We start from the raw sequence: 24,633 nt of genomic DNA on the forward strand, positions 1-24,633 counted from the left end.
ATACTGTTTGGTTTTTAATACCTCAAATTGCATAAATGTACATCTGTATCAATACAGTTTGACAATTATTTACACAAGAAAAATTTCATACTGGAAAGTGAAGCCATTTTTTTGAGTTCCTTTCCTATGTCCTCGTTATTGAGTGTTTGATAAGTCCAGAATAATAACAGTCCATTGATAGACTGAAAAGCATTTTATGAAAAATTTATTTTTATTAAATATAACATTTTTTAACAAATGATGGGGGAGAAATTTTTGAGTTATACCCCAAAATACCATCAGCAAAATATCAGAATTAGGGTGCAATTATGCAGATGCAAGCAAGCGAGAATATGTGGCAAGAAGAGATAATGATGTTTCAAGGAGGATGCACAGCAAGGAAAAGCAGTGTCGCAAACGCATCTTCGCTGCGAGGCAGCACAACCACACAAGCGGCAATCCACTTACATTTCAGCGCATGCATTCAATATTCAAGATGGCGAACAATACTGACGTTGACACTATCCACGTGTTTATAAATTTTTTTGTACGGCTTGCTTTATTTAGCTAGAAGATTTTGTCGAAGATTTTGAATTAAGAGATTCTTTCTTGGATCAAGAAAGGACTGATGTACAAAATACACTTATTCCTCGATTAAAATCTCTCGATAAAGAATAATATTTAGAGTAAGATTCGGTTGTTTTGTTCTTTGAATTAAATTATATATGATTATTTGTGAAGAATTTGTGTTAAATTTATTATCCTTTCCTCTTTATTCTGATATTAGTTATCTCGGTTAACCATGTGGAACTTTCCATCATTAAAACACCACATGATTGTATTTTCTCACATGACTACCAGAAAAACTGTTATTGGCTGATAGAAATGCCTTTTGGTGGCAGTCGCTGCAAAAGGTAAAATTCAACCAACTTTTGCAGCATGAGTAAAGCGGCACAAAATCAACTTCTGCAGTGAGAAAAAGTGGCATCATTTCACTGCTTTTCCTTGCTGTGCCGTATGTGTGCATTCTCCTTCACACTCTTTCTTTCCTTCTCTTGTTTATTACAACACACAGACAAGAGTGAGAAACAGAGAGCATGAAACATCATCACCTCTTCTTGCCACATATTCTCACTCACTTGCATCTGCATAGTTGCACCCTTAGACACAGACATTCTGAATACATTATAATTTCTCCTTTTTAAAATAATAAAAAATTTAAACATTTAATTTTTAGGAACAGATTACTGGCATTAAAAGGGGAATAAGCATGTACAATATCTTTATATGATTTTTGAGGTCGTCACATTGGTGATAAGGACTTATCATATGTGGGGTGAAGGAAAGTGAGGCAAATAGATGCAGTACCAAACAAACCTGTTTATTTATACTGTCTCACAATCTAGTGTGTTTTGTCTTCTGGAGGCGCTGGACAGTTGAGTTGTTGGCCCGAGGGTCGTCAGTCGATGCTTTGATGGTGTGGGGCGTCCAGTGACAAAGGGTGATAGTCCGAAGTACAAACAGGATGATGTCCACATGTGGAGGCAGGGAAAAGTCTGGACAGTTGACTACAGTTGGAAGCTGGAGAAAGTCTGGACAGTGGTTGTCGCTAACAGAGACTGGGAGAAGTCTCCACATTTAACTTCACTAGGGGAGGCAGGCCTTTGTCCTTGAGATCCAGGTTTTTAAAAGATTCTCTTCCCCAGATCTCTAGCTTTTGATTGGTCAGTTTCCTGTATCTAGGCAGATAACAGACCATTTCGGGCCACCAAAGGTTTAATTCGACACTGTGTTTTAATCCAATCAAGGGGAAATTAATCGCACCTTGAAACTCCTGCTCGTATTTAATTGTTTCGAATTCTTATAAGTCTGACACTTAATATCAGCACTGCATCTCCTTTTAAGGTTATTTAAAAACTTATTTTTTTCTCTCGATTAATAATTTTATTTAGGTTTTTTCTTCCAATCTTTATGAGCATTAGAATCAGAGCCTGACCACTTGATTTGATGCTTTTATGATATTTTTAACACGTCAGCTCGTGTATCGCTCAGACCTCACAATTAATATAACCATACACCAAGAACAATGGATAATAGACATTATTATATTCATTGTCTGCAATTCAGTTTAATTATCCTCCTCTTCTGGCAGTTTGTTACTTAAACATTTTATTTGCATTTGATATGTTGATTTTCAAACAGTTTTTTGCTATATAAAATTAATTATAATAAACAAACAACTTTCAGACACTAAATGATTAGTTCCTACATGACAACCATCGAAATCTGCAGCACTCAATACCACTCGGCTCTTTTGCAAAACCTATGTTGAAGCATTTCAGGCTTTATCTTTAGTAGCTACATTAATAGAATTTTGAAGATCAGCCAGATCTTTAGAGATCTGGATGATCTTCAAAATTGAGTATACCACAGAAAAATTGGTTTGTCTATGGTCTCAAACTTAATGAAACCCAAGGAAAAAATTCAAGGATGTAACAAGAATTATAACGCAGCAGATTATATACTAATAAATTATAAAATACAACAGTACTAAAATTAATATATGGGTTGGAAATTTAATAGTGGCAATAGTGCTATAAAAACCCGATGCAATGCAACCAGCAACCAGCTAATGCAGTCTAGACCAGATGTTGATTACATACCTACCTTACTTCAGAGCAAATGGACTTTATCATCCAACTCCACGTACATGCACAGTAACAAGAGCAAGGTCTATTGCTATCACCCATCAGTCAATTTTGAGAATATCAGTCATAATATTTCCGAAAATGGAGTAGTGAAATACGATAAAGATTGAAAGTAGCAGAGGTCATACTGCACAACAGCATCACTAAGGACTTTTAGATTTGTGAGAAATCTGATTACCATGTAGAACAATAGCAAGGTGGGTAAAAACCATCAACAAAGATGAAAATGTGAAAGATAAGCCTTGTCCGGATCATCACAAGTGAAGAACAGGTAAATGCTATTTCCGTATTACTGAATACAAACAGATCAGCTCCAAATGATTTGTGAGTTAGCACAAGAGATGGGTTGTCACATACAACAGTGTTAGACACTGTGAAAAAACAGTTGGAAATGAGGAAAATTTCATCATGATGGGTTCCACATCTATTGACTGAAATGCAGAAATGGCAACAATATGACTTTGTGTGAGCACTACAAGTGTGAGAGAGAGGCTTTCTCACACTATCATTGTGAGCACTACAAGTGTGAGAGAGAGGCTTTCTCACACTGCTGGATGAGACATGGGCAAGATCAAACAAGCCAGAACTGAAATGGCAATCAAATGAGCAGCATCATAGGTCACCACAAAAGTCAAAATTCTGTCAGAACCCCAGCAAGATGAAAGTTATGGTTATTCTCGTGTATGATTGCAATGTTGTTGTTCTGACGCATGCCTTACCCAGACCAGACCGTAAATCACTCTACATTTTTGGAACACAATCTATGACAAATTTTGAAAAAAAAGCAGAAACACTTTCTGCAGAACCCACCCATCATCTTGCATGACAATGCTCGAGCATACGTACAATGTGTGGCCACATTGTTCGATTGCTGGGGCTGGGAAGTTCTTTACCATTCACCATTTCTCCAGACTTAAGCCTGTGACTTCGACTAGATCCCTAAAATGAAGGAACCATTTCACTGGAGGACGGTTCAAAACTGTTCCAAATATTCTTCAGGCAACAGACTGCTGTATTCGAACAATCAACCAAACAGGTTCTAACAGACATTCTGCGACTTACACATTGCTGGCATACAGCTTACACACTGCTGTTGACTACACTGAAGGACAGTAAAAATCTGAAACATGTATGTTTTTTGTACAGATTGCAATTAAAGCATTGCCAGTACAAAAATTCCAACCCTCGTATATAAATCAGACTGGTTGATTGTTATGTATGTTTAAGAATATTTAACATATTTGAATTTTTCTTACTAAAATCACATTAGTAAAAATACTTACGTATATCCCTGAAGACTGTTGTCATAGGAAGAAACCACTCCATATTTTTCGGCATTTGTTTTAAACATATCATTTACATCCCATCCATTCTAAAATAAAATAAAAATAATTATGAATAAAAAATAGTTTTTGTTTTTACTTTTTATATATAGATGAAGGAATTCCTTAATGTATGAAATGAAGTACACTGGCAAGAGTATATTGTTCTCTCTATTCACAGCATAGGTAGAGAAGTGGATGGAATGGCCAACCTTAAATTGATATTCAATATCTCTAAAGATCTCTTTTCAGATACCTGTAGAAAGGAGTGGACTGCAGACATGCAAAGAAATGGCTTGCCTCACGACACTTCAATGATGATGAATAGCTGTAGTCCAGCATTGTCATGACTTAATTACACTATGAAGATGGTATACAAAAACTTATTAAATGCTAGACAAGTGTCTCAATTTGGATAGACACTATTTGAAAAATAGATGAAGGCTGTAGTTTTCAGCTGTAAATAATAAAATTTAACTAAATTTATTGATGATGTTTCAGTAAGCAAAAGATACTTTCTGAATTGCCTTCATATCTGAAGGTGTTTTCAGTATGTCAGGTTAGTTGAATATGGTTTTTTCTCTTGTGTTTTAAACTCTATCAAAGCAATTATTTAGTCTCTTCAACTTTTTGGCAGCACACTCCTTTGTTTTTACTATTAATTATGTTAAGAAAAATTTATCAATTTGATGTGTCGGCTATTAAATTAACTATTTTTCTTAAATAAATATAACTGGATTAAATGATCATTTAGTTTTTCAGTAATATGAAATTATTTTGGATTATCGTGTAATAATTTTTTCAGATTTTCTTTGTAATAGGAAAAAAATAACAGATACAGATAATACACAACTTACATTATCCTCATTTTCTCCTTCCAAACTTGATAATTTATCTACATTATTGTTTGCTCCATGCCAAGGCTCTAATTCTTTTTCTGTGATTTGGCCATTAAATTTACTGATAGCAACATCAGTGAAATTATCTTTAAAAAAAATAATAAAATTAAAACTAATTAAAATCATGACTTAAAACATTGATAAGTAGAACTAATGTAAGTTTTAGTATATTAATTTAAAAATGATTACTTCCTATAATGGGTGGGCAATCCTTGATATATGTACAAAATGTGGCATGCCGACTTTTTCTGGCATGCAACTCAGGACTCTCATTACAAAATAAATATCCAATGTCTTTGCGAGTTGTATATTTTAACTTAATAGAGTACAATTTTATTTAGTAGAGCGAATACTAGACAAAAATGCAACAAACATCCTATTTCCAAAACATCCAACTCTGCAATATAATTGCTAACTTAGCCGAAAATCCACTAAATCTAGCTTTCCTGTAGCATCATGTAGCTGCTAAACCAAATAATAATATGCTCCCAAAAGTTTAGTTGGCGTGTAAGAAAATTTTCCATCATAGATTTGGTGATTTTGACACATGCACTTAAAAAGGTTGCCCACCCATCTTGTAAATACCAGTTTTATTTGAATATAGAAACTGCATATCATCCCTAAAGTTTTAAGTAATAACTATCCCCAAATAGTAACCTTGTCTACTATTCGAAAATTTCTGGAAACTTACGAAAACAATATAAAATTAATAAATATTGTTAACTACTGTAGATAGGTACAAAAAATGAAATGTATAATATTCAGTAAGCATACATTTTAATTATTTTCTTATCACTAGTGTATTGAAAGTAACAGTCATTATATGAAAAGATCCAAGTTGCCATTTTAAGTAAAATATCTTTTAAAAATATAAACACAGTGGATTCTCGATCTGTCATTCCCGCATCTTCGACTACAGCTAACCAATTTTTATTGTGATTTTTGGCTACGTTTTGTCTACTGCTTGACAAAAAACTGTACTTTATTTCCTCATAAAGCCTTGGAAACACTGGTAAAAGTCAGCACATCTCAGAGTTGCAATCTGTATGATAATTAGCATATTTGTATGATTACTTTGGGCACCATATGATATACAATAATTTCATAAATATGCCTTACTCCAAAAACAATTGTCAACTATTAAAAAAACAATTTACGATCACTATTTTTATACGTATCGCCTTTTCATGAATATTTTGTCTTTTTTTGCTGCTTGAAGAGAGCTACTAAATTTCAGAACTTTTTAGATTGGTTACTATATTCTCAATTATAAGGTGCACCTTTGAGACCGTTAACTGCTATACTTTTAGATCTACTGATAAAATGCTCAAATTGATGTGAAAAAAATTTACACGAATTAAAGATTCTGTTGAAATTCCATTATGCTTCTACTTGTACAAAATGTAATAAAATGTATTAATGTAGTACATATAGAGTAGTTTCCATCTAGTGAGCTGTCTAGAACTGAAACTTTTTTGGCATAGGGAGTAATAACTACAGTAGAGCGTCGATAAGTGAAACGTCGGTAAGTGGAATGGCCGGAAAGTGGAACGATTTTCAGTCGGACTGTGTCATGCTGAATCAAATGTTTTTGATACTAAATTTACTTCTAAAGTATAATTTTCATGTTTTTTATATTCTTTAATATATTTATTTTGTTTGTACAAAATGCAGAAATAATTTTTAACGATACGATAGCCTCGATGATTATTATAAAAATTTTCGTTAGGCTTAAAATCGACGAAAATTCAACGCGAAGCGACACGCAACGGAGAAAAATTCAACAGGAAGCGATACGCAACGGAGAAAAATTTGAACATCGGACAGGTTAATGTATTTTTTCGTACAAAGTCGGAAACTGGAACAAATCATTAACTGGAAGGACCCCAGTCCCCAATTGGTTCCACTTATCGACGCTCTACTGTACTTGAAGAGTGTACTAAAAATTTTAGACATCGTAAAAATTTGAAAAAAACTAAGGTTTCTGCATACGAAATAAGTATAGTATATAAAGGAATGTGTTACATAGTTGTTAATGTTTGATTTGTTGAAATTATATGAAAAAACATAAATTTTAGCTTATGCCCATTCAGAAGTTTGTTTTGCATCATATATTAGCAAGGTTGAGGCTAAAGTTTTAAATGCGAAAACGTGTACGTCGGACATTCGACACCGTTTTCCTGTATGCCTAGAAGTTTGGCAATGGCTTTTGGAATGTCAAGCATGATTCCACTGACTTTCCAAACACCATTGTCAAACTTCTAGGCTTACAGGAAAGCGGCATTGAATGTCCGAAGTACATGTTTTCGCATTTAAAACTTCGGCCTTAACCTCGCTATTATAAGGGAGAGTCATGAAGACTTCGTTGTAAGAAGGGATCGCAGATAAAAAGTTTACGAGATTCTGACATAGGGCAAACCTTGTTAATATTTCCACAGAAAAAGAGCATACGTATAAAGAATCGAGATGGATGTATGATAATTTTAAGTGAAATATGATAATTTCAAGGGACAAATATAATGATTTTCTCCCATAAGATTGGCAACTCTGCATTGTCTTGAGGTAAGGGAGATCATATCTGGACAAGTGAGAACAGTCAGAACCCATTTCCATAAGAGAATCAAAACATCATAAATGACAAAAATTTATCATTTCACTAACATTTTTGACAATTCTATGGTATCATCTTCAAGTGCAAGAAGACTCTCAATACATTAAGTATTCTTACCAAAGAAATAGAATAAATTTCAATATTCTTAACATTTTTTAAAATGAAGAATAAACGAACATCCGTGCGCATGATCCATATCATTTAGTATTACAGAAAGCCATCGTATAAGCCTATCACTGAAAAATACACATTTCATATGAGATAAAATCATCATCATAAATTTCCAATTTCAATCATTTTCCCAAATCAGTCGTTTTTTCCCCAAGTCCTACTGCCAAAAATGACCAAGAATCCACTGTATTTATATACTTTACTAACAAATGAGCCTGGCGTTGCTCAGGCAAACAATTTGGATGATTTGGTAAATATTGTACAGTACATTTGGAAATTAAGTTATTACTATCAAAAACAAAAAAACGCATCTAAAATAGTAAAACAGAAGCCATTCTTCAGGTTAAGCCTTAATCTTCTCCCCCTCCCTGCGGGGGGATTTCGAAAAATCCCTTCTTAGTGTGCATTTTCGTGACAAACCCTAACAGTGTACCAAATTTCACCTCTAGGTTCAGTGGTTTGCCCTGGGCAATGATGAATCAGTTAGGACACGTAATTTTAAATATAAATATATATATATATATATAGATTAACAGTAGAAATCAAATGAGTATGTGCAATATAGATTAACAGTAGAAATCAAATGAGTATGTGCAAAAGAAATAACCACCCTCAAACAGTAACTAGAGAAAATATGCAATTTAAAATGGTAGCTGTGGCTATTATTCAAATAAAACCAGTATATATAAAATTACTTAATTATAGATCATCATCTAATTTAAAATTAGTAAAGAGAAATACATACATATAGTTATTGTGCAGTTTCTGTCATATGTAGTTAATAACCATTTGATTTTTGTACTGTATTTTCTATATTTAAAGATTGCACTCATACACAGGACGCTTTAAAAAATGTTAACACTTATATGGAGAAGGTGTGCAGGCATTGCAGCAGGGGTAGTAGAGCCATACTTTTTGGAGAACTCAGCAGTGAAGTTGCAACTTCTTGTACGTGATGGAGAACTAAATAGAAGACAACTTGCCACTACAAATCTGGCGTAACAAGTTACTTCCATATTGGTGTTAACATTTTTTTTGAAGTGCACTCCATATATTCATTAAGAGTCACGTATAGGAACAAGTGGCACATCCCAGCATTCATACCTAGTCATTTTACAATCCTAACATTTTTAATGTATAATAAGTTACATCAAAAAATTTACTAAAATAACTATCATAGATTCTTTTTACCTCTATGTCTTACTTTTATAAATTTTTGTGTGTATTCTTGTCTATTCGGATTGTTGTTTATTAATAGGACTTATTATACTGGTGTAGTTTCGGGTGAAAATAAAGATATTTTGTTTTGACTTTTGACTAAGATCTCCTGTATTTGCTAATCAGAAACTACACCAGTATAAAAAGCCCTATTAATAAACAAGATACAAGTAGATAAGGATACACACACAAACTATATCATCAAGTTTACTAATAGTATAAATAGTTTACAATAATGCTATTGGTCATAGAGATTCACAGGAAAAGTTATCATTAGTGGACAACTACAAGGATTTTAATCCCTATCCTTTATATTAACTGAGCATTAAGTAACTCCTAAAAAAGTTCACCAAAGGAGACCAAAATACACACAGTAAAAATCGAATTAATTAGATAAAATATTTGTTGTTATTTCTATTGAAATCTGATAAAGCTTTGTGGAGTTTTCTTCTACTATAATTACAAAAGTCATATTACTATTCTTTTCATAAATATTTGATGACTACTTTTTCATTTAATACTTATTTAATGATTCTTTATTTCAATTATATAAAATATACCTTACCTTTAGTTGCATAATCAAGATCAATATTTATTGCACTTAACATAACAATGTCGTGAAGTTTAAAAATCAGTTTTTCTGTGATCAGATCTTCAGTCATCAAAGGTAAGATGGTTCCATTGAATAAACAAGATGCTGCCTGATTGTTATCAATTAAACGAGCCATCTCTAATACAACATCCATCTATAGAAAAATTTTAATGATTAATAAAACAAAAAAATAGAAAACTTATTGTATAAAAATAAAATTATTTTAATTAATATTTAAGTATCAATTAATGTATTTATTACTATAGTAGAGTTTAGAGTGTCCAAGGAAATGTGGATTGAGACTACTTTGGATAAGCAGAAACCCAACTAACACAAAATGTTTGATAAATCTATAATAATATATAAAGTGAGAATGTTTGTTTTTTTGTTTGCTAGAGGTAATCTAGAGGTTTTCTTTTATTAACAACAGCTGCATGTGCCCGGCAATGCTCTGGTTTTTGAGGGTAGGAGATTGGTGAGGTTGGGTTCGAAGAGGGTGACTAAAACAATTATCTTAGTACCTAAAATGTACATTTACTGACCCGAGTGTTTACAATAATGAAACTGCAAAATACAAAAAAATTGTCTGGGCTAAAGTTGAGGGAGTGAGCTTTAGGGTGGTTGGGAATGGAAACCCCACAGAAATTTTATAGGGTTTTGAAGAATATTCACACCAAACTTGATGCAAATATGTTGAATGGTATAAAACCCTTTATCTAACAAAATCTAATAAATAAGTTAAGAGAGGTGGTTATTATAGTGGGTGGGGATAAGGATTTTTTCTACAGTGTCAAAGAATATTCATGCTAAATTTTGTGAAGATACGTTAAATGATACAGAGCCCTTTGTTTAACAAATATACATGCATACATTCATATTTTAATTTTTATGTATACAAATATATCATCAATTTCTGCAGAGGATGTGCAGGTCAACATGGTAAAAACTCAAACTTTTATACTACCATTCATTACTTTTCTCCAAACTTTCCTATCATCAGACAACTTTTTAACCTGGAGTAAAGTTAAATTCTTTTCCTTTAAGGCCAGTTTAACACTATCAATCTACCTTCATCTAGAATGTCCCTTTGTTTTTCCCTCTCTGATTTTAACTTCAAATACTTGTTTGGCTAGTCACTCTTCTCCCATTCTTTCTAAATGGCCAAACCACCACAGATTAGCCTCACTTACTCGAATGAATATTAGTTGCCTTCAGGTTTTTCCTTATCATTTTTAATATGAATTTGACACTGTATCCATCTATTAACACCACTAATTTTTCTGAATACTCTCATTTCTGTTTCTAATTTTTGATCAATTCCCTTATTTCTCACCCAACTCTCAGAACCATATGTGAATACAACTTTAAAAATTGTGTTGTACAAAGTTTCGTCTTATGACTTATTTCTTTCTTGTTCCAGATATATTTGCTCAAATGGCTCCCTGCCTGACCTGCCTTGCTTAATCTATTGCTGATTTCCAAATCTAACTTCCCATCTTTGCTAAAAATTGTTCCTACATATGAGAACTTATTGATGTGTTCGAAGCATTTGTTACCAAGTTTAATTGTTAAAGTCTCTTTCTCTCTACCAATAGTCATAACTTTTTTGTTTTCTCGTAACCGATTGACATACTGAAATTCCTGCAACTTTCCTCTAAATTATTTAAAGATTGCTGGAAGTCCTTGGGTTACTTACTTAATAGGACAATGTCTTCCATGTAGAGTAAAGAACCAACCTTTATATTTCCCAAACTGATGTTTGTCAATAGTTTTTGATTTTTTTTTTATATTTTGGTTTTGTAGTAATTAATTAAAGTTATATTTTGTTACTTTACCTCTTGTGAAAATGTACGAAATACTCCTTCATATATATTTCCATTTTTCACCCGCACATTAACGATACTTCCCTAAAATTACATTTTAAATATTATTATTATTATTATTACTATTTTTTTTAAACAAAATTTATTTATAGAGAATAAGCATCAATTTTAATTATAGAAATCAATATGAAAGTTATAAAATGCTACTTACCACCAAAGATGCAGCAGTATGCATAAACCGTGCATTTCCATATATCCCTTCGAGCTGAAATTATTAGCAAAAGAAATTACATAATGAAACAAAATAATAATCCATTTTGTAGACAAAAAGTTATTGATTAAGAATACATGACTACAAACAAATGACTATTTATAAGAGTAATTCCTCGATTATCTTTTCATATTTTTTGAATTCATAATTCTCCGATTTTTTCTTATTAACTTTACAAATGAAAATATACAAACGATAGAAAATAATTGCTTAATTCACCTTTACGAAAAGAAACATTTATCCAACTTACCACCATTCTTCCTTGGCTTACTTCTAAACAATCAACATACGAACCATCTTCAGCTTACCATCAATATATGATGTAGAATGTATGTAAAATTCTTAGCTGATGATGATCGATATAAAGTCAACAATATTTTTTTTTTAGTAAGGATGTCGGCTTTGGAACTAAGCAGTTACTTTCCTTATTTGCTGACCAGGTATCGAGTTTTATGAACTCTTACAAAAAATGAAACACTGATATTTCTTAAAATGTTTAATTCTTGCAAATATTTTCTGATATACACCAATTAAAAATATATTAAATCAAAGGTATGTTCCCCATCTTACACTTCATGGTGTTCTTTCCATCTTGTGAGGATTAAGAGAGACCTTTCTCCATACCCATCAAAGGTCTGGCCAGACGGCAAGGGATGGGCCCGACACATCCGAGACGTACCACCCACAAAAAATTCACGGCGTCACTCATCTGGATTTGATTCCAGGTCTGGTAGATTAATACCTTAACTGTCTCAGCCATCTGGCCACCTCATTTTAACATTTAAATTATTAACTTATTCATAAAAAAAATATATAATTTAAATTATTATAGTCTTTCTTTAGCAGCATTTTGCCAGAATCCTGAAATTTGAAAACTGAGCTTTGTTAATGTTGCAGAATCTCTGATGTTTCTTTAATAAAAAATTTCTTAAATAGAGATAATGCAAATTATATAAATGACATATATTCATTAATATTTGGATATAATATAAAATCAATTTGTGTTTTCCAATCTATGTTAAATAAACCAAACTGTCTTTCAGCATTGAAGTTGTTTACTTGTAAAGATAAACTTGAACTTAGATTAAATTTCAAGTTTTTTTTAAATGGAAAACTATATTAATTTAGAAGACAGGAAGTATCATTTGTATTTTGACACAGTTTCAAACATGTCAAAGTGCATATGTGTTTTGTATACATGACGCAAAGTTCATCCCGGTGCTTACAAACTTACAAAATTAGAACAATTTATTTTTGAAGTGTTGTTAGTGTTGATCTGTTGCACTGGAGGGATGGAAATGAGATATAAATTATAGGCTGACGATTTTTAATTCTCAGTGTAGTATTGGTGCAGAAAAGTCCTATTGAAAAATACATAAAAAAATAGCAATGTTTAAGAAGTGATACCAAGTATGTGCAAAATGACTAACGCATAACTATTATATTAGTTCGTTAGAAAAACTAGACAGTTGCCAATATTTTGTCATTGATTGGATACGTTGAAAGGCAGAAAAATAAATAAAAGGTTGGCTATCGTCAGAATCTTAATCTTTAACCGAAAACTTAATCTTTAAAACTGTTTTTTGCTTCTCCTATAAATTTGCAAGAATATAGAAACAAGATACCACTTCTTTATTATTAATAGATGACTTAAGTAATCATTTTTACACCAAAAATATATACAAATTTCATGCAAGGCTTTTTATAAAAATTTTATTGTAAACATATAAACATTGAAATTCATTGTTATTTCAATAAAAAGGAATTTATACACTTGTAATTAATGTATTTCAGCCTTAAAGAAAATTATATCATAATGCTGTAAAAATATACCCATGATTGCTGTTGAATGTGATAACTATACAGGCGGCCTCGACTTTCACACATAATTGGTTCCTGAAGTGTGCGCGAATGTTGAATGTTCAAAAGTAGAGTGATGTAAAAAAATATGCACCAAAAACTGTGTTTTAAAGTATTTATTTATCAATATGTATACGTAATGAAGTTAACGAAATGCGTTTAAGTGCTTTCGGGTGTTTTCCTTATAAAGTTGTCAAGAGTTAGTTGATTACCGTATCTCATTTTAAATTTGTCGAACCAACCATTACTTGCTTGAAACATCGTGTTAAAATCTTTATTTAATCTAGTCTTCCAATCTTCATGCAAACTAAGAGCCTTAGCTTGAATAATTGAAAAACTCAGAGAGACATTATTTCAATGTTGATCATCAATCCATGATGATAAAGATTTTTCCATTTCATCCATCACTATGCCGTGTCTTTTAGAAACAATCTTTGAAGATATATTTCCACAATTTTGAATGTATTCCTTAATTTTACTCTTATTTTTCAAAATTGAATGTATAGTAAATCTGTTTATATCGTTCAAACGTCCGATTGAAGCAAAAGATTCACCATTTTCAGAATGTTTAATTATTTCCATCTTTGTCTCAATCGTATGAAGTTTATGAGTCTTTAATTTCTTTTTGTTCGTATCAACACTGCAGTTTCTCCATTTTTCACTCGTGTTTATCAATTAATAAGGACAAAATATTTAAACATAATCAAATAAATTGGCAAAACACACAACACGTTGATGCCCTAATGCAAGACTGAAACTGTTTTGACCTCTTGCTCGGAACAACACGGTAGTGATTAGAATTCCGAGAAGTCCGCTATTGTAGAAAATAATGCGTGCCAAGAACGTAGAGCAAGCTACCGCAGTTTGTAGTGTATGAGCATTCTACATAGAAGCAAATATTTTCATTATCAAAGAGAAAACAACACCTTTCTTAAATTCCAGCAAAAGTTTATCTATATAAAAACGTTTTCAACTGATTTCATCAGTCTTCAACTGATTTCATCAGGGACCAACGTTTTAAATCCGATCTAGTGTACATTGGGGCCACCTTGCGCGGTTTACAGCAAAGAATAAAAGAGCATAAGCAATCGGTTAAGAGGACAGTTGACAGCACAGTCCTAGCAGCATTTGCTAAGCAACAGGAGATCACAGTACACTGGGATAGTGCTTCCATCATAAAAGCCACTAGATCTAAATAGGCCGTTAGACACTTGGAGAAATTAGAAATATATAGGGCACAATTAACATCCCATTGCATCAACCACAGGGACGCAGATGGGAAATCGTCTGCTTGGAAATCGTTCATTGGATAACGTAGGATTGTGATATTATATATAGTTTGTCAAGAATCTGCATTTTTTTGTCAAGAATTTGCATTTTTTACCGTTTTTTCGGTACATCGTTTTTGCATAGTCTGCGCAATCACGAGAATTCTTTCCATTCTCGTGATTTTGTAAATTTGAATTTGGTTCGTTCTTTTTGTTTTTTTTGTTCGAGTAACTGAAGAAGACTGATGAAATCAGTTGAGAACGTTTTTATATAGTTAAACTTTTGCTGGAATTTAAGAAAGGTGTTGTTTTCTCTTTATTATACCAGTTCCAGTTGGTTCGTTATTCATTTTTATTTTCATTATCGACAAAAATATTTAAAAAATGTACGAAATAGCGAATTGTGTGAAAGTAGAATGTGTAAAAGTCGAGGGCCGCCTGTATTTGTCGGGAATAATTATTTGGTATGTTTTAAATGTGTGTTTCAGTTTTAGTTTGAAATTTTTTACAATGATATCTTTCTACAGAATCCATTTATTTGGTATTTCTTCAGAGAATTTCTATGGTGCAGGTTTAATTTTGCTGTCAAGAACTTTGAGTTACAAAGATATGTTTTCTGTTCTCTAAACAAAATTTGTGTATATTTTTAGTGCACATGTATACTTAATATATACACTTATACAACCTCCAAATAACATATAGCCTTCTAGTTCTAAAAGGTTGTCTATTTCTGTTCTGCATGCTAGTGAAGAACATTTATAAAAAGATTTAGTATCATAAATAGTTAAAATTCAATGTATATTACAAGCACAGATAACCACAACCTATTATAAACTTTTGTATGATATGACACTTTTATATTTTATAAAAAGATATAATTCTTGTATTTATCAGAATAATAGCTGTTATTGAATAATAATTATCTTTTATGTTAATAATACAAAACGCTGCTGACAAAAAAACCTTTAACTGGCGTGAAATAAAATTTAACAGTCACTACAAATGCTTTCAGACCCCTCCTGGGCCCTTCCTCAGGTAAAGAATCATTTGGAACAACTTTTAAAGATGAAAAAAGAGCGGAATCACGCATTTAACAGCATCGAACGTAAAAGTCTCTATGTACCATCGGATGCCATTCGATCTTACGTAGAGATTTTTATGTACAGAATTTCATTATACAGTAGACCCCCATAACACAAAACGTATCTACCGTGTTATGGGGGGGTCTACTGTACTATGCAGTCACTACATCAAAAGTCCAACTATGATTAAATAAAACAAAATCACTTCGCCATCTTTTTATCATTTCATAATAGAAAAAATACTTAAGAAAAAAAATGTTATGCAAAGAAATTTGTTTAGCAATTAACATAATAATTTATCCAAATAAAAGTTACAATTACATTTTTAAAAACTTAGATAAAAACAACACAATTATATCTTATTAACGATTATAAAAATTTCAAAGATAACTTACAGAAGAATTTTTTTCTTGAAGAACTTTAGGTCTTCCTGGCTTACTGTAATTTAAAATGTAATTAAACTATAAATTAAATCAAAAATGATTTATTTATTTTAATTAAAAAAAAATTAATAAAAAATTTTATAAAAATTTAATATAGAATTGTAAATATATATATAAAGATGAAGGGAAATTCATTGAACATACAGTTGCTTTAATTATAACATGTATTTCTAAGGCATAATTTGTGTGATAAATAGGAAAATCAAATCACCAAAACATATAAATACACTTACTCATACACAACTTTTTTCGTAGTGGATCGAACTTTGTAATACAGAGTAGCATCATAAATGCAAAAAACATAGCCAATGAAACATAATGTGCACAACAATATGCATAATATAGCCATACCTTAGTCATAATAAATATTTTGTTATTAAAGATGACCATCATAAAAATACTTGTTAGAATATTCATTGTTTTTTTTAAAAGAAAAATATGTCATGAAACTTTTAATAATAAAGAATCTACAAATCGTTAAATTGCATATTTTGGATAAATAATTTAAACTCAAGCATCAAATTTAGAAGTTTCAAATTAATTTTTAAAGTATCTTAATAAATTAATCTCATATATATTAATACAAATTAAATAACAAGAGAAGATATTCAAAAGAATAAAATCAAAGAAAACATTTATTAGAAACTTAAATAGTACAATAAATAAATTTATAACAATTTAAATTGTCCAATTCCATGTAAGAAAATAGAATAAAAATCGTATTTAAACAATTTCCAGAGAAATTAAATGTTCTTATTCATACCCATTCTAAATTTGATCAAGCTCACAATAGAAGTGGCTGTATAATGAAGAATGTGATTGCATATATCTAATCAAAACTTTCTGAGAGTTGACTGAAATCTGGATTTCTCAGATTGGCAGGTTAATGATAGAGTTGATAAAAACATCTAACCATTTACAGTATATAATAATAATAACTCTTCTATGGTCACCACCTGGTCATGGTGGGAGAGCCCAGTAATTTTACTGATCCATAGAGCAATGCAGGCTGGAGCACAAGCTCCTGGTAGGGACACCCATGCCAGTAAGGTCTATGGGAAGAAATGAAGCTGAGTGACCACACACCCACATTCTGTGGAGATATTTATTATGGTAATAACCAGATCAAAGTGTGATACCGGCTCGGACGTGGTCCGGGTTAACAAGGTCCGCGTTCGTGGGTTAGGCAGAGGCTCACGTTCGAAAAATAGGCCACAGTCTCCTTTGGTTACCGGTGGCGAAAGCAGTGCCGGCCCAAGCATGGCCACTGCAATGCCCTCAACAGATGTGAGGAACCAATCTAGCCTTTGTGTTTCTATGGCAATGTATTCATAGACCACAAAGGCTGGAAAACCACACCAATGGATGAAATGGACAATGGAAATGAACGTGTTTATCATCCATACTTACTACACCATCACAAAACTCGAAACAAACATGACAGCATACAGACAACAACTACACCATAGATTCACACAACAATATCCTCATCTCACTGTGACCAAACAAAGGGTTGTTGATCAAAAATGAACAATTATACACAACAACCTTATCCCACAAGCAACACTTGAACTTATCAAACAACAGGTTGCTGATCAAATACATCAACCAATAGAAACATTTAACATTAATGAAGATCAAGTAACCTGCCAGGATAACCCACTAACAAGCATTGATAATAGCACATATACAACAATTACCACTAACGATACTACAGACACTTCCTCATCCATCACTGATAACATAAGACATAGATTTAATTAATATGCTCTCATTTATATTTCAGGAAACACTCACTAAATATATAGGTACAGATCCCATACAAAGACTATGAATACCAAAAATCAACAAGTCAAAGGTAGTAGGAAAAACACTAAATTATGTAAACACTCACTTACTACCACACCACATTCATACAATGCCAAACGATCGCCTAAATATCAGGCTATAATGTTATAGCCCGATATTTAGGCAATCAGAATAGAAGAATAGAAACACAAATAAATGACATTAGACAGCAATTAGGCAGGCTGACACAATACACTAAAAACAACATAACACCCAAATTAAAGAAACAACTCAAAAACATTTTCCAAGAAAATCAAAACACACACAAAACACAAACATCACAACACACACATTACAGAATACATTCTCTAAAACAAAAACTCGCAGCCAAAGCATGTAAACACAAACGATACAAAACATGTTCACTACGAAAACAACAAAATAAATTATTCACAAACAATGAAAAACTCTTCTACAGACAAATCAGTACCAAAACAAACACTGATACACAGCACAGTGGCACACCAACAGAAGAAGAACTCACAACATATTGGTCTTCTCTTTGGTCCAGTGCTGTTACGTACAATGCTGACGCAGACTGGATCAAGGAGGAGAACAAAAACTTGCACAACATACCAACTATGCCCTGTGCTGAAATAAGCATACATGATTTCCAATACACTGTTAACAGAACACACAGCTGGAAGACACCTGGTGTAGACAACATTCACAATTTCTGGTACAAAAAGTTTACATCACTGCACCAGGAACTAGCCAAACACCTAACACACATCATCATCAATCCACAAGACACGCCAAAATTTCTTACTCAGGGCATCAGCTACATGAAACCTAAAAACAACAATACCACAGACCCCCACACAATACAGACCAATTACATGTCTTTCAACACACTATAAATTATTGACATCCTGTATCACAAACAAAATATACAAACATGATGAAGAACACGACATTCTTATGAAACAACAAAAAGGTTGCCATAGAAATCACAGGGGACACAAAGAGCAGTTACTCATAGATTCAGTCATTCTACGGCAAGCACACAAACAACACAGAAACAAACACATGGCATAGATAGACTACAGAAAAGCATTCGACAGTGTTCCACACAGTTGGCTGCTATATATTCTACACATGTACAAAATACATCCATCACTCATTGCATTCTTCCAAAACACTATGCAGCACTGGAGAACAACACTACATCTCAGGGTTAGTAACGCTTCCATACAAACAAACCAAATATTCATTAGGCAAGGAATTTTTCAAAGAGATTCCTTGCGTCCTCTCCGGTTCTGCTTAGCCCTGAACCCTTTATCCAACATGTTAAACAACACGCAATATGGTTACAATATCAGACATGAAAAAACAACACAGTTTACACTGTCACATCTCATGTACATGTGTAAGGAACTGAGTCCGAACGTTATTTTTATTTTATTATTATTTCTGTTTTATTACTTTTGTTTGGGGTTTATGTTTATTTAGGATGAAGGTTCCCCACCACTCTCTTGTTAGTAATGAAAAATGAAGATAAAACAACTCACGGAGAAATAAGCGCCATAGGAAACATCTTGCGCACTTGCGCTGCCCAGCGGAAGTAACAGTCCGCAGAAAAAAAATGGAGGAGGGAGTCCCCACAATCACTAGTAGAGAAATACTTGATAAACCGTCTTAAACATCCCAGAAAATTATGATAAATATTTTGTAAACGGTTTATAAGCTTTGTCGGAAACTTAAAGCTGCCAGAACAGAAAGTTAATGTTAGCAACTAAGTATGTAAATAAGAGGAGTAACCCAGCTCAACTGTGACGTCACTTCACAGTATAAAACCCGTACGTTAACCGAAGAAGGAGAGGTGAGTTCCAAACTGAGGTGAATTCCAAATTAAGGCGACTCTGACAGCGAGGTAGATTCGAAAGCGAAGTATTTTCTGATAGAAGTCCAGATTGATAATTGGATGATCCAAGGTGTTAAAGAGGAGTTCGATTGACGATTTGACGATATCGAAAGGATTGAGGAAGTAATAGTTTCTTCGTATAGTGAGGTGACGGATAGACGTTTAATTAGTAAGAGATTTTGTTCATAGTTTCTAAGTATTTGATTGTCGAATTTCAAAGGGGAAATTATTATTAAGTTAAGCTAAGTAGCTAAGTTTATTGTTGGGTTGACTTGTTGATTTTCGTTAATAAATTTTGTTTGGATTATTGACATTTGTACGTAGTACATTCTAGTTGCTAATTAAATATATTTGAACTTTTGATCTGACTTGATATTTATCATTATTATTACTAATTTTTCGGTGCACGCTTAAAAGCCCAGGCCTGGCAAACTAATCTCGAATCCGCGTAAAGTACCCGTTAGGTTAACGGAAGTTTCACCGACCGTAATTATAGTCGGTTTCCTAAGATACTAAAAAAATAGTACTTTACACATGGATGACATAAAACTTTATGCATCCACACAAAAACAACTTCATCGACTCCTACAAATCACATATTCATACACCAAGGACATACAAATGGAATTTGGCCTAGATAAATGCAATACACTTCACATAGAAAAAGGAATCCTGAAGAAAGAAGATTTTGCACTTGGAAATGAAGATGTTATTGAATCCATGGAAGAGAGCAAGTTCTACAAGTATTTAGGATTCCAACAGGCCAAACTAACAGAACATGCACAAATAAAGCAAAGATTAATTAAAGAATACCAAAGTAGATTAAACACTATTCTTGGAATACAATTAAATGCAAAACACACAGTTAAAGCAATAAACACATATGTCATCCCAGTATTCACATATTCTTTTGGAGTTATACATTGAACTCACACAGATCTTAAGCAACTCCAAACAAAAACAACAACAACAATTACTAAACATAATCATCATCATCCTAAATCTGCCATAGAAAGAATAACCCTTCCACGTAAAGATGGTGGATGTGGCCTGATTGACATATCATAGTTAGCCTTCACTACAAACAAATACAGACATTGCGAGAGTTTTTCTACAAAAAGCAAGAAACATCACAGTTACATAAAGCAGTAACTCTAGCAGTCTCAAATAACACACCATTAAATTTACACTCACAACATATGGACATAACACAACATACAAAAAGCATAGACACCGTTAAGCAATCATAGGCTCCAAAAGGCACTACATGGCAGGCATCCTTATGACCTGGCCCAGGATTTTGTTGACCAAACTGCATCAAACAGCAGGTTAGCTTGGGGATGCCTCTTTGGGGAGACGTAAGGATTCATGATTGCCATTCAGGATCAGGTCATAAATACTAAGAACTACATAAAACACATTCTCAAAGATACAACACTCACAAATGACACATGCAGAAAATGTCATATCAACTATACAACACATCACTTCCAGTTGCAAGTTCTTGGCACAGACAGATTATTTACATAGACATAATCAAGTAGCAAATATAATACGTCAAAAGCTTGCAAAGAAACATAAATTAGTAGACATCCATGAACCATACTACAAATACATTCCATAGACAGTATTAGAAAACAACACACACAAAATGTACATCTGTGATTATGACAGAGCCATAATCACAGATAAAACAATTTACCACAACAGACCAGACATCACACTCATTGACAAACACAATAAAATCAAATTACAGACATATCCATTCAAAACACTCACAATGTACAAAACACATGCACTAAAAAAGTCAGCAAGTGCACAGAACTCACCCAGGAAATAAGGCATCTGTGGAGGATGGATAAGGTGCTTATTGTACCTGTCGTTCTCTCCTGTACAGGTGTGATACCACACACGCTACACAAAAGTCTGGGAACATTACAATTCAATAGAAATACAAACATCACACTACAGAAGGCCACTATATTGAATACATGCCTCATTGTTAGGAAATTCCTGAATACAGATACTGACATGCTAATTTAATTTTAGTTTTGGTTGCTATGCCTTGACTCTGGTCTGATGTAGTACACAGCCATTTTGTCAACCAAGTATAACTCACTAAACCCAAAATAATATTTAGACAACAAAGTTTCCGAATAAGTTTTTACCTCGAAGATGATTGCTTAAGGCAATTGAAAACATTTGCTTTTCTCCATCATTTTGTGTTTCACAAGCTGGATTTTTGGTTGTTTTGTAAAAAGCTACCATTCTGGCAACTTATCATATTGTCAGAAAATTTCTCAAAAGTATTTAAGATTTCATACAAGTCTCATAGTCTTGGCTCTTGGGCCTGCCTACAAGATTGATACCAGACAAAATCCGAGAATGACATAGTAAAAATGATAATAAAAAAAATTAAACAATTAACAACATTCCAGAACAAAATGAATGTTGATACAATATTCAATAGAGAAACAGCTTGATATTCTAGCAAATTGACTTTATTTCAAATGTTTATGAAAACAGTTACTAATATATGTTTGAACGTTTTGAAATTTTGTTCAATTCTATATTTTCGATATAAGACCCGAGGATGACCATTAAATGACGGCAGAAAATGTTTTTTCACTGAAATAAAATCAATTTACTAGAATATCAAGATGTGTTTTTCTATTAAGGCGAAATGCTCTGTCAGATTATAATCAGGTATAATATGGCTACTATTTAATAATTAAATATTAAGTAATTTTGCTTAGAGGTAGGCATTAAGAGATAAATGCACTCTCTCTTGATAAATTTAATAATTATAAATAAATTAATATTTAATTTTTAATTTAGAAAGTTCTGAAAGAGAAGAAAAAGTTTGTGTTTCTCTATTAACTTCTTCATTCCAGTTTTTAGTAGTTTAGTAGTTCTTTAGGTTAATGTTACCTATGGTTCCAAAATGGCGGCTCGTCTCTGATTCAAGGGAACGGGAGAAAGAAAACAGTGGGGACACACGTTCTAACCTAACCTATTCTAATAAATTACCATAATTATAACCAACCAAATTATTAGGTTAGGTTAGAACGTGCGTCCCCACTGTTTTCTTTCTCCCGTTCCCTTGAATCAGATACGAGCTGCCATTTTGGAACCATTGGTTACATTAACCGTTTTTTATTAGACATTTTTTAAAATATCAAACAACCAGCCAGATTCTTTTATCATATTATATTACAGGAAAAAAATACAAAAAAAAGAAAGCCTAATAAAAGAATCTGGCTGCTCATTTCTTATTTAAAGTAATTATCAAGTTGGTTGTATTTATAAATTTTTAAAAAATAATTTCTGTTTGATTTTTATAGTGATTAACTGCTGACATGTAACCAATTTAAGAATTTGAAAAGGAAGTAATATTATAATGCATATGTCCAAGGTCTCAGAGAAATGAGATTGGCCAATCTAGTCACAAATGTATCATTGATTCTATTCAAAGAAGTCATAAAAAGATATAAATAAAATCAATAAAAAGATTTTTCCATCATTTATCAAAAACTTTACATCAATTTCAAATGTTTTTACATGAATACATTTTGAAAACCTATTTTTGTCTGGAGCTTATGCTAGTACCCATCTGGACCTTATTACATCATATACATGTGAATACATGATATTTTATACGTAATTTGATTGAAAAACTATATATAACATTTCTTAAAAAAATAAACTATTTAACCTTTAATGTACTATTAATTAATCAATCAATCAACCATATTTAAGTGGGAATTGCTTGGAATTTATATAGATGATACTTACAGTTTAAATTCTTCTATCCCATTTTTGTATTTATTAGCTAATTTAATACATTAAATTGAATTTATAAGAAGTCAGATTTACTAGGATGTGAATTCTAGCATCAAATTTCTTCATTAATCTCCAAACAGCATCGATGATAACACACATATACCAAAAAAATCTAAAGATTTCATTATTTACTTAATTAAACTAAGCTTTGATGTTACTAAAGATTAACAATTTTTTTTCCTTTTTTCTTATGCTAAATATTTTTTGTTTTATATATGTAAAGGTGCTACAGAAAATGTTAACATTTATACAGAGAATATATAGTCACTGTAGCAGAGGTAGTAAGGGTCGATTTACACACAACGGTGACGTGCCGACACAGTGACCGTTAGCTGCAGTAAGCATCGATAAATATCACACATAGCCAATCAGAGTTTCGTCTACGATACTTGTACGATTGACAGAATACGGATCACGTGTCGTAGATGAAACTTGGATTGGCTACGTGTGATATTTATCGATGCTTACTGCACCAAACGGTGCACCAAAGTTGTGTGTAAATCGACCCTAAAGCCGTACTTTTGTGAGAACTTCCCAGACGACAATCTCCCACTACAAATCCAGAATAAAAAGTTACTCATATTAGCATTTTTATGAAGAATCCTGTATAAAATAATTCTCAACATCTTTAATACTATAATCATAGTTAATCAACTGATATTAAATCTGCTTAGTTAATTATAAGATTTTTATTTTTATACTACTTTAAATTTAAATTTAGAATGGCTATTAAAAAATAATATCTTTGTAATTATTTTATTATTATTTTTAATTTGTTTGTTTCTGTATTAAAAATTTTGTAGATGTTGATTTAACCTTTTAACTCTTCCT

The 24,633-nt window shown here is 32.2% G+C and overlaps 1 protein-coding gene and 1 long non-coding RNA gene across 6 annotated transcripts in view; both read right to left on the bottom strand.

Moving 5' to 3' along the window:
* The window catches only part of LOC136968084 (uncharacterized), a 385,441-nt gene that overhangs the window by 142,092 nt on the left and 218,716 nt on the right, over positions 1-24,633 (bottom strand). The window lies entirely within an intron of this gene.
* Positions 1-24,633, bottom strand: part of LOC136968080 (ataxin-2-like protein) — a 75,747-nt gene that overhangs the window by 34,929 nt on the left and 16,185 nt on the right. For all 5 annotated transcript variants that reach the window (XM_067262046.1, XM_067262045.1, XM_067262044.1 and 2 more), the window contains exons 2-7: positions 16,200-16,242; positions 11,535-11,588; positions 11,336-11,407; positions 9,474-9,654; positions 4,867-4,994; positions 3,971-4,059 (exon numbers count right to left, since the gene is read on the bottom strand). In XM_067262046.1, the coding sequence (XP_067118147.1) occupies positions 3,971-4,059; positions 4,867-4,994; positions 9,474-9,654; positions 11,336-11,407; positions 11,535-11,588; positions 16,200-16,242 (567 nt within the window). The remainder of the gene's footprint in view (positions 1-3,970; positions 4,060-4,866; positions 4,995-9,473; positions 9,655-11,335; positions 11,408-11,534; positions 11,589-16,199; positions 16,243-24,633) is intronic.

The sequence above is a fragment of the Centruroides vittatus genome, unplaced genomic scaffold (genome assembly GCF_030686945.1).
Source record: "Centruroides vittatus isolate TY-2023 unplaced genomic scaffold, ASM3068694v2 contig_1388, whole genome shotgun sequence".
NCBI classification, from domain to species: Eukaryota; Metazoa; Arthropoda; class Arachnida; order Scorpiones; family Buthidae; genus Centruroides; species Centruroides vittatus.